Raw genomic sequence first — 16217 nt, 5'->3', positions numbered from 1 at the left:
ATTGCTTTCTGGAATATCATATTCCAAAGCCTTAATTTCTTCTGTGTGGAAGCTACTAAATTTTGGTGACCCTGACTGTGATTCTAATGTATTTTAATGCTTTTTCTTTCTGACTGCTTGCAATACTTTCTCCTTGACCTGGGAGCTTGGAATTTGGCCATTATATTCCTGGTAGTTTTCATTTTGGATTTTTTCCCAGGAGGTGATCAATGTATTCTTTTAATTTTTTTTGCTTTCTGTATCTAAGATATTGGAGCAATTTCCTTCACAATTTCTTGAAATATTATGTCTAGGTACTGTTTTTTGATAATGACTTTTATCTAGTTCAATAATTCCTAAAATATCTCTTCTCATTCTATTTTCCAGGTCAGTTGTTTTGTCAGATATATTTCACATTTTCTACTATTTTTTCCATTCTTGTGACTTTCTTATTGCTTCTTGATTTCTTGAGGAGTCATTAGCTTTTCCTTGACTAATTCTGGTTTTTAAAGAATTGTTTTCTTCAGTGAATTTTTGAGCCCATTTTACCATTTTGTCAAATCTATATTTTAAGATGTTCTTTTCTTTATTATTTTTTCATGCCTATTTAACAAGCTATTTACATTACTCATTTATTTTCCCAATTTTTCCTCTACCACGTTTTTCTTTCTTTAATTTTCAGGAATTCTTATTGGACTTGTGTTTAATTTGCAGAGCTTTTTGAGGATATTCTTGGAGCTGTTTTCATATTGTTGTCAACTTTGAATTTGTGTCTTGATCATTCCTGTGCTCAAACAAGCTTTTTATAATCAAGTTTTTGTTTGTTTGTTTGCTAATTTTTCTAGCCTATTTCTTGTCTTCAAACTTTATGTTTAACTTGGGCTTTGTTCCCCAGGTGGAAGTGGAGGAAGCTTTTTTTGTGTTGATGTTTTCAGATCTATTTCTGGGATTCTATAAGTTTTTGGTACTTACTGTTGGTGTTATTCTGGAGGAGATATAATTGCTGCTCTCCAGAACTGAGCTTTGTCTTGTACCCAAGAAAAGCTTCTACTCCCTGTAGCTAGCTGTTCTAGGCTTGGAATTGTAACAAGATCCCATGCTCCTCTGAAGCCATAAGTGCTAGTGCTTCTCCCTGCCTTGGAACTGTGACCAGGACCCTTGTTGACAAACAGCAGTCAGTTTTGTACACAGTGTCAGCTCAGGGTCCCTTATAATCTCTTTTTAACCAGTTCAATCCTTTTGCCTGGACTGAGAGTTCCTGAAGCTGTTGCTGTTCCAGCTGCCTCCAGTGCTTACCGATGTTGCTGCTATGTGGACTCCAGGCTGGTCCCCCATTCCTGGATCACAGACTTTTCCTGTTAACCCTATAAGTTGTCTCATCCTGAATTTTTGTTGACTACCCTATGCCTGAAATTAGTTTGACTTTTTATTTTAAAACTATTTGGAGGATAATATTGGGAGAAGTGGCTCAAGTTGCTACCTCTACCATCATGGCTTCCTCACATCCATTCTATTTTAAGTCTATCCAGCCTATCTATCCATCAACAATATCAATAATAATGTACATTTATGTAGCACTTTACAATGAACAGAATATCATATCACTTAAGATCCTAGAGCCTGAGGGCTGGAAGCTACTTGAGAAATCATTTAGTCTAACCCCTTACCTGTAGATAGACCTTGAAAGGACTGCTATTTCCATTTTATAGGGGAATGAACCAACCAAATGATTTAAAATGACTTGACTAAAGTAATAGCTGGAAGGAGCAGAACCAGGACTTTAGATTTTGGTGTGCTAATTTCAGGTTTAATTTTTGCCACTACATCATTTAATCTAATCCAGTAAGCATTTATGCATTACCTACTGTGGGCAAGGCACGATATTAGGTGCTGGATATACACTTACTTCACAGGGCTGTTGTGAGGATCAAATGAGATAGCATGTGTATTCTCATTGTTCAGTTGAGTTTTATCCAAGTCTTTATGACCCATTTGGGGTTTTCTTGGCAAAAGTCCTGGAGTGGTTTGCCTTCTCCTTCTTTAGCTCATTTTATGGATGAGGAAACTGAGGCTATCAAGGTTAAGTGACTTGCACAGGGTTACACACCCAGTAAGTGTCTGAGGCCATATTGGAATTGAGGAACATGAGTCTTCTTGATTCCAAGCCTAATTTTGCAAATCTTAAATGTTAGGTGTTATTAATTGTCCAAAAAGACCACATTCATTCTCCAGTGTAGAGCAACACTTGCCTGCCAGCAAATTACAAATTATCAGGGTCTGTAGTCCTTGCCTCCAGTGAACTTCTTTTACACTGAAATGGGAAGAGACTGTTTGCACAAAGAGATTTGAATTACTGTGCAATTGGTCCAGGGTGAAGTTTAAAAAAATATTTTGAAAATTGTATTTCTCCATAATTGGTTTACTTTGTATTACCATGTATTTTATTTTATGCATTTAAAGACATTCTTCTAAAAAAAGGGTCCATAAACTTCACCAGACTTCCAAATGGGTCCATGACACACACAAAAAAGTTTAAGAAACCATTTTTAGTAGAAAATCTCTCAGAAGTTTTTAAGACCAATAGTTCTAATATAAAAAGGTGGGTTTTTTTTTTTTTTAGAGATTGGAGGAGGACCCATTATAGAAGGTAAGGTATCCAAGAAAGAGCAGAAATATGATGAACACAGAGGGATTTAATCAAAAAAGGAGGAAGAGGACTCATGTTAAGTCTGGCTTTGTATGGGCAGCTTTTTCCTTAGTTTAGTACTTATCTCCCTCCAATGTTGGTCTCTTTTGAGTTCAGCCACTTTTGTGTGAAAACCACATCTTTCCTTTTTATATCTTCCCTTCTACTCTTAGATGTTCAATCCCTGCTGAAGCTTGAAACTAGCTGTCAAAGCTGGGAAGGCCTTGTAGTCACAGATGGCCTTTCCTTACAAGGAGGAAGTTGTGGCAATTCCCCACTGTGGTGATTTCATTCTTTACAGCACAGTAGCCAAACAGATCAGCAAACAGATCAACTGGAAACTTCCCTGAGCTAGGACAGAGTTCAAATAGCATGGTCCCATATGCCTCACGTACTTCCAGGGCTGTTCAGAAAGCCCTGTTCCTTATACTTATTGACCCTGATCTACCTTCCCTACAGTAGAATGTTGCCCTCCTAAGGCATTAAGGATAATTGTTGTTTAGTCATTTTAGTTGTGACTGATTCTTCTTGACCTAATTTGGTGTTTTCTTGGCAAAGATACTGTTTTTCTATTTCCTTCTCCACTTCATTTTATAAATAAGGAAATTGAGGCAGACAGGGTCAAGTGACTTTCCCAGGGTCCCACAGCTAGTAAGGGTCTGAGGTCAGTTTTGAATTCATCTCTAACTGACTCTAGACCCAATACTCTATTTACTGAACCACCCCAGATCCCCTTGGGATTATTAGAATGTAGAAGCAGAGTGATAAATTTGGCCCCTTCATCATTGTTAAGATGACAGAAATCATAGCAGCTGCCTCATAAAAATCTACATGGGGAGAGGGGGGGCTACCTTGATGAATAATTCCAAGTTCTACATAAATGACCCATCTGCTCCTAAAAAAAAGTCAAGAGTAGAAACTTCCATAAGAATCAGGTTTGTGCGGAATACTATCATTGCCCTATTACTATTTTAGCTGTGTTTTCAAGGAAAAATCATTCCTATGTTGTTTGTTTCCAACTGCAGGGGTTACATCAGGCAGTGAATGGATTAGGATGGTATTATCATAAATTTAGGAGAAATTATGTCAAAGCAGCAAAATACTGGCTAAAAGCTGAAGAAATGGGGAATCCAGATGCATCATACAATCTTGGAGTTCTTTATCTAGATGGCATTTTCCCAGGGTCTTCTGGACGGAACCAAGTGAGTAAGACTTCACAGAGCCATTATCAAAACTTTTTTTTAACTCACTTCTCCAATGGACTTGAGGAAATCTATGAAATTAAAACACATATGAAAAAGGATAATTAAACTCAAAGATGAGGAAAAAGAAAACAGTGACTAGAACCAATGAGGTAGAATAAGACCAGGCACCTCGATCAAGTTAGTTTCTGAAGCATGTTCCTTTAAATTTGTTCTGAGCTTCTGGGCAGCTCAAGCATAAGTGGATACAAGTTCAGCCACCCATTTTTCATTATCTTGAAAACAGGAAGCATACACGTTTATCTGGAGATAGACAAAAAGAACCTTTGTCATAGCCATGAATTCTAGGCAGAAGAAAATATTTGTTGAGTGTCTTCTAAGTACTCATCACTGATATAGGCACATGAGGTTTAGATGGTTAGGTGTATATATGGTCCTTGCCCTTAAGGCTTTAGAGGTTAGTTGGAAGAGTCATAATGGGAAGTAATTTGAAATAGTATGAGATGATAGTTAATGAGGAACTATATTGGGTAATATAGATTCTATGTGGTATGACGCAGTTCAGAGAGCATTTAGCTATGTATAGGAGGGTTCTCAAGCATGCATAGTGAACAAAAATATATACAGGGTGTCCTCAAAGTCTCGGTGCAGTTTTAAGCTTTAATAGTTTAAATAAGTTTTCAGTTTGAATGGCTTGAAACTGTGCTAAGACTTTTGGGACGCCGTGTATGTTTTTGTTCATTATGCATGCTTAATAACCCTCCCACACATCTAAATACATGACACTTGCATTGCTAATTATATTCTGGTTCTCATCTCTCCTAAAATAAATTAAAATTTTGTGTATGTTTTGGAGGGATTAGGAAAATCAGCTGAATAGATTTTCACCTGAAGTAACTTCTAGTGTGCTTTCCGTGTGATGAACAGGCTTGTTTACTGGACAGCTTGATCCCGGGATTAGCTGGAGTAGGCTGTCACACATCACACAGGCTGTCACCCAAGGACAGAGGCCCTTCTTCAGAGGGTTTGTGTCTCCTGGAAGTGCTTGTTCTCTCTCTGTTTCCTTGAAGGCATTTGAAGCTATGAGTCTGTGATAAAATCGTCTGAAGGTACCTCACTATCTGGGCACTTCTGAAATCAGCTCAGCAGAGAGGGAAGAAGAACATGGAAAAGAGAAGTCTTTATTAGGCAGGCTGACATCTTTATCTGTTTCTTTACAGACATTAGCTGGTGAATATTTCCATAAGGCTGCACAAGGAGGACACATTGAAGGAACCTTGTGGTGTTCCCTGTACTATATGACAGGCAATTTGGAGACTTTTCCTAGAGACCCTGAGAAAGCTGTTGTGTAAGAAACCATGAAAAGTGATATATGGAAGAAACATTTATCATAGCAATAGCAACTGAGGGAATGGGGAAGAAACAAATTTGGGGAAATAATGTCTTGGGAATTCTTTAATTTCTCCTTGGGAAATCACTGTTCTACCAAGGCTTACCTTTTTTGGACTTCCTCAACTCTTAATTATCTGGCGACTGATCATCTGGTCTATGAGTTAGCTGGTCCTTTTATTCTGGCAAAAAAAAGAAAGAAAGAAAGAAAGAAAATTTAGCTAGAGCCTAAAAAAAAGTAAGCACATTTTGACAAAGAGGTGATTGGAATAGCAGGTGAAAATGAGGTTTTTAGATTATATTTTGAATGTCATTTATTAGAACGGAAGTCAGTATGCAAGGTGAATTTAAGCACATTTTGAAATTCCTTCTGTTCAAAAGCATGAGCAATGACATTACCAACTTTACAGAGGCATTTTCATCTGTAGTAATGGAAATGTGTGGTGATAGGTGTATCTGAGGTAAACGATGTTCATGAAAAATAAAAATTCATCTTATTGATTTCTATATGCCACCCTTCTCCTCCTTTAGCATAAATAATAGAGAATTGACCATCTGTACCTGTCCCCTACCATTTCATTTGTAAGCATTTATGAGAAAGAACAGTGGCTACAAAATTCGAAAAAATGTATCATCATTTTTCTTCTTGACATTCAGTTGTGATTTGTTGCTATGTAAAAATTCTAACAAGCAAAATATTCCCCAAATGGGATTTGTAGAGCTCATATGCAAAAAAAAGAGATAATTATTTCCACCTAATTTAATTTGCAGTGGTTTTGATATTTGCTATCCCCTTGTCTTTTATAGTTGGGCAAAACATGTTGCAGAAAAGAATGGCTATTTGGGGCACGTTATTCGGAAAGCTCTCAATGCCTACCTGGACATGTCATGGTAAGCTCGAAACGCCAGCTGCACAGAAACATTTGCACCTCTTTCATTCATTCTCATTTTTCAATTAGTTTGTATACCTTTAAGAAATGCATTCCTTAAACCACAGAATGTGGGGAACTTATGAACTTCCAGTCATGGCATCATTTCAGAGACTAATTGGCTTTTGATTGAGAAATAGTATTTCCAGGTATAATTATACAAGAAAGTTATTTCACTGAGGGAAAACTTCACTTTTATCTGACTAAGAAACGCAAATATATTAACATTTCAAGTTCGCCCCACATCTGCTCCTGCATCCCATTGCTGTAGATAACTGAGCATTTGCTTTGTCCTAGGAATTCTGTATCAAGGTTATCCTTAGAAATAGGGAACTTTAGTCAAGTCAAGAAGCATTTATTGTGTGCCAAGCATTGTACTAAGTGCCAGAGAAGCCAAGAAAAGCAAAAACAGTCCCTGCTTTCAAGGAACTACCAGTCTAATGTGGGAGACAACATGCAAACAGCTCTGTGCCAGAAAGATCACACAAGCACTGGTGGCAAGAGGGATCAGGAAAGGCTTCTTGTAGAAGTGAGATTCTAACTGGGATTTGAAGGAAACCAATGAGGCAGAGATGAGGAGGGCCTGGTGCAAGGAACAGGTAGGAGGCTGCCAGTGTCACTGGATGGTAGCATACATGCAGAAGAAGGTGTAAAAAGCCTAGAAAGGTGAGAGGGGGCTGTATTCTACAGGGCTTTGATTGTTATGGGATTTTTTATTTGATCCTGGGGATGAAGGAGAACAACTGAAGTTTACTGAATATGGGGAGTATGTGGGAAAACTTGATTTGAGATCACTTTGACAGCTGAGTGGAGGATGAACTGGAGTAGGGAGAGGCTTGAAGGAAGAAAGACCCATCAGCTGGCTATTGTGATAATCCAAATATGAACTGATGAGGGCTTGCCATTGGGGTAGGTGGCAGTGGGAGAGGAGAGAAAGGGCATATATGGGAGATGTTAGAAGGTAGAATGAACCAGGCAAATGATGGGATATAGGGGTGAGAGAGTGAAGAGTTCAGGATGTCACCAAGGTCACAAGCCTAGATAACTAGGAAGATGATGGCTTCCTCAATAGTTATAGGAAAATTAGGAAGAGGGGAGAGTTTAGGAGAAAAGATATTGAGTTCAGTTTTGGACATGTTGAATTTAAAATGTCTACAGGACATCCAGTTCCAGATGTCCATTAGGCAGATGGAGATATGATCAGAGAAGTTAGGAGAGAAGTTAGGGCTGGATAAGTATGTCATCTGGGTATCATCAGCATTACTTTAGCTCACTCTCCTCTGTGCCCTGTGGCCAAGATGGCAGGTTGGGAGAAGCTATCCCATCCAGGGTGTTGAGGAAGACATTGATGGGTAGATTAAAGGCTTCAATCTTAACCTTCCATGAAGTCTATCCTGTCACCTCAGGTTAAAAGGGTCCTGAGAAGACCAGGACTCATTCCCCAGTGCTCTGGCTTATCAGGTGAGAAGGCTTTCTTTCTTCCCTTTTCAACCATTCTTTTTTTTTTTTTCAATATTATGAGTCCCCTTCCTGAAATACTTGGTGGGTGATTTGGCGCATGATCACTTAGACACATGGCTGACTGCTTTGCCACTTCTTGATTTTACACATGAAGGGATCTCCTCTCAAATGAGGCGATATAGAGTAGCTTACATAGTTCACATTTATATACTGCTTTAAGACTTGGATAGCCATTCCTCTTATCATCTCTGGGATATATGTAACAGGAATATTATTGTCCCATTCTAATGGTAAGAAAGCTGAGGATCCAAGAAATGAACTGACTTTTCTTTGGCCATGCAACTATTAAGTATTAAAAAAGCCAGAATTAAACCCCAGGTCCCTAATTCTAAATTTATTAGGCCACGTCGTCCCCAGACATATGCTGGACTACAAAGCATTATGTAAATGTTCATTGCTACTCTGAGTCTTTGCCTCTTTCAAATCCATATCCCAACTCTCTTTTGCAGTTTTCTCCTTAGCAAAACAACTTTCGACTCGTTTATTGCTTAAATTTAGACATTTCAGTAAAAATGAAAATAGCTATGCAAATTAACGTGGCCCTGTAGACCATGATAGAAATAGACCATGAAAGAAATCAGACCAGCCTGAACCTAACTAGGCTCTACTAAGAATATAAATTCAAAAGTTGAATGTAACTCAAATGACGGATAATTTTCCTTTTTGGGCAACTGGAGGTCAGTCACTGGAGGCCAGTCATCAGAATATTTTCAAGTATAGAAGAGCTTGTGAGGACCTATCAAAGTGACAGATTTTGAGGTTAACTGCAAGATTGAGCTGCCAAACAAAGCCTTTTAGAGGGTTATGTGTATAGGGTTACATTTTAAAATACACAATATGGGTACGCCTTACTTTGAAAGTTACTGGTTAAGAACTCTTGTAAGTATTATCCTATTTTCCTTTTTGACTTACCTTATCATTTCTAGGAAGTGTAAGCTCAATTTTTACTTGACATTTTTATGCCCTATAGCCAGCTTTTTGGTCAACTGGTGAATGGTCTGTGAGGGAACACTGACGTAGAAATAACCATGCCTGCTTTTATCAGGTTTTTAACAGAATTCTCCTATTTGGTATTCTCTTATTATATTTTACTTTTTCTGCAGAGTGTTTTTCTTTTTTATTAATAGTACAGGATTCTTTCATTTTCTGAATTTAAATGGCTCAACATTGTGCAGTTTCAGTTACCACTTAAAAAAAATTCCCTGTTAGTTGACATCAAATCAAAGTTTGTTTGCTTTCTCTGTCTTACAGTAATCTGACAGCACATGGATTTTGCAGAGGCTTGGATGCACTTTGCATGGTTTTTAGGTTGCATATCAAAATCACTGATGAGCCTAATGGGTTTTTAAAATATAAGCTTCAGCCCAAATTTAAAGACTTTCAGTGCCAAAAGGAAGGAAACATTATCATCTATCTCAGAGGGAAAATGCTTACCATCTGAAAATATTTTGGGAATGTGTTTTTTGCATCTTCTAGACTTCTAAACCCATCTCCCTTCCCCATGCAGAAAATAGAAAATACCCTTCTTTTCTTCTAAAACATGTTGTGATTTTTCCCACTTGACCTTTTTTAATACAATGTGCATAGCTGCAGAGAAATAGCTTTCACTATCACCCCCTCCTTTCCTTTTTTCCTTAGTTTGGGAGGAGATTTATTCTGGACATTATTTTCAACTTGTGTGTGTGTCAGTTTGATGAGCTTGTGCTTTCCTAGGTCATTCCAAAATTCACTTGGAATAGTTTAAAAGGGGAATATGATTGAAGAATGAGCTTTCTGCTATATCGGCATACTATGGAAGATAATGCCAGAGTGCCAGAGTTCATCTTTGGGCATCTCGCGAAATCTTCCATGAAGGGGCCAGTGGTCAAGTTGGCATGTCTCAATTCACCCTTTCTTCCTTTTACATGAATTTTATCTGAGAACTATACGTTCTCTTATCTTTTGTCTTTGAAAAGATCTCAAGTACTTCACCTAAGAAGATGCCAGATTTGTGGTAGGCTTCAGACAAGATGAAATGATGCATCAAGTTCTAGTTGAAAAAGATGCACACATACTAGATTTTAATTTCCTCTGTTCCCTAAACTCTTGCCCCATGGACAGAAGAGGAAACAGTCTAATGGGGTTTTTTGAGTAAATTATGTATAGTTAAATAAGTTTATCATATAGAAGCAGGGTGATATCAGACAAGTCACAACATAGATGCCTATATAGATGTACCTGTATAGAGATGTATGTATATAAATACTTTTTATGTATGAGGAGGGCTTAAATGGCCACTAAGATATTGTTTTAACACTGGAATTCTATGATTCCATGGCAATGCAATTTGTGCAAGATCGTAGAACAAATTAGTGGCAAAACAGGGAGAAAAACCCAGGTTTCACTCTACCTGGTCCAGTGTAGAGGCATGTGGAACGGTGAAAAATGCACTGGATTTGGAATCAAAGGACATGAATTCAAATCCCAGCTCAGCAACTTCTTAGCTATATGACCTTCAGTAATTAAGTCACTGAACCTTTCTGGGTCTCAGTTTCCCTGTATGTGAAATTTAAAGTATGGGCTAGATTGCCTCCAAGATCTTTTCCAGCTCTCTATCTATGATCCTGGGATTGGCTTCTATACATCTTCTCTTCAATTGTAGTTGTGATAAAAATTGTAATATGCTCTGACCTCTTCTGGATGCCTTCCCAGTCTTTGAAGATGGATTGTTTTGTTTTTTATAGCAGTAATATGGCATAGTGTAAAAGCCACTGAAGTAGAAGTCAAAACACCTGGGCTCTAATTCCTTCTTTGCGATTTTTGAACCATGTGTCCTTTGTCAAGTCATTTAATTTTTCTGAGTTTTGATTTCTCCACCTACAAAAATTAGAGATTATATTGCTTGTTCTCCCTTTCTCTGGGCTGTTGTGGAGATTGGATACTTTGCAAACATTAAGGTACTATTTTTAGAGAAGCAAGGCTTCTTGGTTGTTATGCAGGATTAGGGTCTCCAGGATTGGGGTCTCTAGTACTGGCTTTATATCTATCTTGCTTTGTGATTCTGGGAAAGGAATGAATCCCTGCCCTGCCCTCCCCTTGTCATTGTTGTTTTGGTGTTGGAAGGTGATGGAAATCAGAGCTTGCAGGCTTTGGGGGAAAGCTCTACATAAATTTTGGCTATGGAAAAGTCTTTGTTTTTTCCCTAGTTCCTCATTTGACCTTAATTTTGAACAGGAGGGGAAGGATAATGGTCTGCCTAATGCTCAAAGAAAGGAATGTTTACTTTTCAAACTATGAAATTTCAGACTCAGATTAGTAGTAGCTAGGTAGCACAGTAGATAGAACAGCAGGAAGACCTGAGTTCAAATCTTGTACCAGACACTTACTAGCTGGGTGACACTGGTACAAATTATTTAACCTCTGCTTGCCCCAGTTTCTTCCACTGTAAAATAAAAATAGTAATAGCACCTACCTCTTAGGGTTGTTTTGAAGACCAAAAGACATATTAATGTATGGATAGCAAAAATAAAAGCACCATATAAATGTTAGCTAGTCATTGTTGTTGTCATTGGGAGGCAGCCAGGTGGCACAATGGATAAAATGTCAAGCCTGAAATCTGGAAGACTTATTTTCATTGGTTCAAATCAGATCTCAGACTGTGTGACCCTGGGCAAGTCACTTAATGCTCTTTGCCTCAGTTCCTTATTTGTAAAATGAGCTAGAGAAGGAAAGAGCAAACTATTTTCGTATCTTTGCCAAGAAAATTGCAAATGAGGTAATGGAGCGTTGGACACAACTGAAATGACTGAACAACAACAACAACAAAATTATTGTTGTTGTTATTATTAGAAAGGGACCTCAGAAGTTATTTAGTCCAATTTGAGCCTGAACTTGAATCTCTTATCCCATACTTGAATAAAGCCTTGAGGGATGGGGAACCCACTACTCCTTATAGCAACCCATTCCATTTTTGAACAGGTTTTTTGTTTGTTTGTTTGTTTATTAGGAAGTTTTTCCTTCTATCAAGGCAAAATTGGCCTTCCATTCATTGTTTGCATTTCTTCCCTCTGGAGTCACAAAGAACAAGTCTAATCTCTTCCACTTGATGACAGCTCCTGTATGTCCTTTAAGTGTGGTCTTTTCCAGGATAAACATAGCCATTTCCACTCTCGGATCTTTTCTCTCCTTTATAAATGATCTTAAATAACTGATATCTTTAACTGGAAACCTTTGAAAGAGCCTAGCTATTTCTTTGGCTATTGTTGTTATTTTTCTGAGGAAACCTTTTCTAGCTTGAGTGGAGATCTGTGTTAAGGGCTTTCATGGGAAACCTAATAGTCACTCTTTAAAGTTCATCAGATCTTTCCCTTTGTGCTTGTGGGGCATTGGAAACATGGTGGTGAAAGGTGAAGAAGTGTGGTCTTACAATGGCTGATCTCCATCACTCAGAATAGAACAAGTTTAGTGAAGTCCATGAGCAAGATTCTGGATGGTGGTGGTTGTAGTACATGATGGCTTAATTCCAAACCTTGGAACATATCTTTAGAAGAGGTGTCCATGGATACTCTTAATAATGGTTCCCTTAGGAATATGGACATCTGTATTGCAGGAAAGCACTGGTATTGCGCTATTTACCATCTTGGGGAGAGAGGAAGGAAAAGAATCTCATTTACAAAATGGCAGAAAGCAATTGGCAAAAATTGTTTCTATGTGTAATTGAAAATAATTTAAAAAAAAGAATAATAAAAAATGCTCCTTTCATAGTCCTTTAAGAAAGAGAGGGTGAATATTCACATTGTTTCATAGAGGTCTGCCACTCAGAGCAATTAAATACCCTAATTTATCATCTCATCGTACCTCACCATTCATAAAGGAGACAACGAGAGAGAGGAAGAGGTTCCCCCAAGGTCACAGGGCTTATAGGCTGCAGAGAAAGGACTCAAATTTAGAGCTTTTGACTACAAATCCAGGGTTCATTCTTTGAGGAGGCCCTTATGGACCTTTGGGTTGTCTCAAAAGGAAATGAAATTAAAGGTTCTTAGAATGGGAGCTTCATCCCAGTATATAACTACTGCCTACCCCTCCTGAAGCTCCTACTTCTTGGAATTTCCTGACATGACTTTGCCAATGACTCTATGAATGCTCTGAGGAGCAGATAACCAGAGTGATTTTGCAATTGTTTAAAAAAATACATATTTAAAAAAAACATATTGGAAAACTGACCTGCTGGAAGCCTCCTTGTCCCTTCTTGCTACATACCATGGCTAATTGCTCTGCTGCCTTATGTATAATGGAGTCTGATATAATCAGCACACTCAGCAGTCACATTGCCTGTGACCTGCAGCATAGCTGAATTCAGATTTTGCTGTCCTCATTTGGCTTCTAAATATCTCTTGATTTTTTTTGTCCTGGTGCCACCCTGCTAGTAGTCACTTTGAATATTTTGGAAGAGTTGGGTCTAATAATAAGTGAAATCTATTTATGTAGTACTTTGCAGCCTCAGAGTGATTTAAATGCCTCTAATTTGATCCCTACAATTGCCCCCATGAAGTAAAAAAGGGCATCTTTTAGCCCCCTTCACAGATGAGGCCACTGAGGTCCAAAGTGTTGAGGTAACCCATAACTTGCCCAAGAGTGTACTGCTAGCCAGTGGCAAAGCAGACACTCAGAAGGACATTGGAATTCATGTCCAGGACTGTCTCTCAGCTGCCCTGCCCAACCTATAGTTTTAAGAGCTTAGAATTATTAATGCTAACCCCTCTGACTTAATATAAAATATAGAAACAATATGAGCTGCTTGGAGGGCAGGGCATGGAATTGGGAAGACGATGGAGGGCAGGACACAGAAGACACGTCTACCTGAGTTCAAATCTGGCCTTAGGCATTTTCTAGCTGTGTAACTCTTAACAAGTCACTTAACCCTGTTTGCCTCAGTTTCCTCATTTGTAAAAGAATCTGGAGATGGAAATGGTGAACCACTCCAATATCTGCCAATAAAATCCCAAATGGGATCACAAAGAATCTGACATGACTGAAAAGAACCAGACGACAATAAAAACAATGGCTCCATCGCTAGAGTTCACTTTCAAATCATATCCTAGTTTAGCAAATCTATCCATCAACAAGCATTTATTAAATACTTTCTGTATGCCAGGTACCATGCTAGTTGTTAGGGTTCCATATACAAAGAATGACAACGATCCCTCTTCTCTAAGAGCTGATACTCTATTGCCAAATTCTCAACATCTCCAATACTCAGCAGTCCCTGGACCTCTTCGGAATTGTCAGCCCAAGAGGATCTCTCACAAAGCCGAAGGTTTCAAAAAGCACAGGGCGTCTTTAGAATTTAAGAACTCAAGCAGAAAGCAGCCCAGTTCAGACATGCTATTTACCCAGTAGAGGTCGCCATTGTACCAGCTAGCTCACAAAATCCTTATCTGTGAATTCAGCCTTTTAAGATAAAAAATAAATAAATCAATTCATGCAGTATTTTTATCTACAGTATTCACTTAAAAAAAACCTCGTGATTTCATTTTTTTTAAACTGCTTGTTCTGTGCCCTCTTATGTTTGAGTAGAAAATTCTTTCCGAATATTTTTAAGAGCCACTACATGAAATTTATTATTAATTGTCTATTTTTAGGCACGAAGCTCTACTGTATTCTGTCTTAGCAGCAGAAACTGGGATTGAAGTGTCACAAACAAATGTAGCTCATATCTGTGAGGAGAGACCAGTAAGTAAATGTTTTCCTTGTATATTTTCATTTAGGGCGAAGGGGAATAAACTGTGTGCCCCTAACCCTTATTGATTGATGAATTAACTCCTTCCTTCCACCTCTTCCCCACTAGGAAATGGCCAGAAGATACTTGGGAGTTAACTGTGTTTGGCGATACTATAATTTCTCTGTTTTCCAAATTGATGCCCCTGCATTTGGTATGTATAGAAACTTGCTACTCAGCGGGGTCATTGACAACCAGGAGAACTCTGAGAACGAGGAAAAACCTAACAATTTTATGTGATGGGAGAGATTTACAAACAAATTAAGAAAGAGAAAAAGTACGGTGGTGAAAATTAGAGTGAAAAATGAGATTCCTCATAGCTGTATATGTCTCTCCTTATCTGCTACCTGCTCAAACTCACCATTTTGGTGGGGGGAAAAAGGCAGAATACAAAGTAAAAAGCTATTTGGAGAATAACTCTGAAGCATGGGTTTGCAAGGCAGTTAGGTGACTCCGTGGATAGAGAGCTAGACCTGTAGTCAGAAGGACTAGGGTTCAAATATAGCCTCAGACACTTCCTAGCTATGTGACCCTGGGCAAGTCAGTCAACCCTAATTGCCTAGCCCTTACTATTCTTCTGCCTTGGAATTGATACTTGTATTAATTCTAAGACAGAAGGTAAAGGTTTTTTAAACAAACAAACAAAAACCTATGGGTTTGCTCTAGGGGAGAGAAGCTTATGTAAGCCAGTGAAGAACATTTCTAGTTGAGAAGTTAAACAGCAGCAAGATTTCAGCTATGAAGCAACAAAAGTTGAGTGAAAAAGGCTTTATTAAAATGCCTACCATGTACTAGGGAATGCTGCTAAGTTTCAGCATCAAAGAAAACTCTTGCCAGGCCCAGATTTTGAGCATGAGCTTTTAAAATACCCCTAGGTCCATTCAGGATATCTATTTTAATTAGAAATAGGTCAGGAAAGGATTTTTCCTGCTTAACTGGGCATGGGGAAAATGCAAACACATTCCCTCTTCTGATTGGATTCAATTCACCGAATATCTGTACAAGTGCCTCCTAAGGAAGCATAAAAGTCTTGTCATCAGAAAGTGGGAGATCAGATGAGAGGCAATGGGAAGGGATCAGTAGCTACCATCATTTTGAATTTCTTCTTGTCCCAAAGCCTATTTGAAGATGGGAGACCTCTACTACTATGGCCATCAGAACCAGTCAAAAGACCTCGACTTGTCTGTGCAGATGTATGCCCAGGCTGCCCTGGATGGAGATTCACAGGTAAGTAAATGCCTGCCTGTGCTCTGTTTCCGAAATCACAAAAGAGATTAGGAGGGCAGCTGCTATGATTAATGGAGCCCTTGCACGAATGCTCCTCTGGCCATCATCAGGAACGAGCATGGTCCTAACAATCCTTGTGGGACCATTTTATAGGTTATTTCAGAGTGCCATAGGAAGTGGGATCCTTATCCTTGTTCTCGTTTGGAGGATAGGGAGTTGGCGGAATGAGATAGGCAGAAGGACTACAACCAGAGTGACATTTTTTAGCCCATCCTTTCATTCATTTATTCTTTCCTTCTTTGTATATTTCAAGTGCCATTTTTATACAGAAAAGTGGACAATGCCTTGGGAGTTAAATAAAATATGGTCTCTGCCTCTGTGGAGCTTCCATTTAGAAAAAGAATAACCTTCATACACAACATTTCATGTGGCAGAGAAAATGAAAACAAAGTGCTTTGAGAGGCCTGGGAGGTGGAGTGTTCTTGACCAGGGGGCAGCTGCTCAGCAGTTATTAAAATGTTTATTTA

General features: G+C 38.5%; 1 protein-coding gene across 1 annotated transcript in view; it reads left to right on the top strand.

Annotated features, from left to right (window-relative positions):
* The first annotated feature begins 806 nt into the window (after nucleotides 1-806).
* Nucleotides 807-16217, top strand: part of SEL1L3 (SEL1L family member 3) — a 33306-nt gene continuing 17895 nt past the window's right edge. Inside the window, exons 1-6 of the mRNA XM_056802511.1 lie at nucleotides 807-3867; nucleotides 5088-5215; nucleotides 6064-6147; nucleotides 14327-14417; nucleotides 14533-14617; nucleotides 15581-15690. Of these exons, the coding sequence (XP_056658489.1) occupies nucleotides 3787-3867; nucleotides 5088-5215; nucleotides 6064-6147; nucleotides 14327-14417; nucleotides 14533-14617; nucleotides 15581-15690 (579 nt within the window). The 5' untranslated portion in view covers nucleotides 807-3786. The remainder of the gene's footprint in view (nucleotides 3868-5087; nucleotides 5216-6063; nucleotides 6148-14326; nucleotides 14418-14532; nucleotides 14618-15580; nucleotides 15691-16217) is intronic.

This window comes from Monodelphis domestica, chromosome 6, assembly GCF_027887165.1.
Source record: "Monodelphis domestica isolate mMonDom1 chromosome 6, mMonDom1.pri, whole genome shotgun sequence".
Taxonomy (NCBI): domain Eukaryota; kingdom Metazoa; phylum Chordata; class Mammalia; order Didelphimorphia; family Didelphidae; genus Monodelphis; species Monodelphis domestica.
This window is presented reverse-complemented; position numbering and strand designations above follow the sequence as displayed.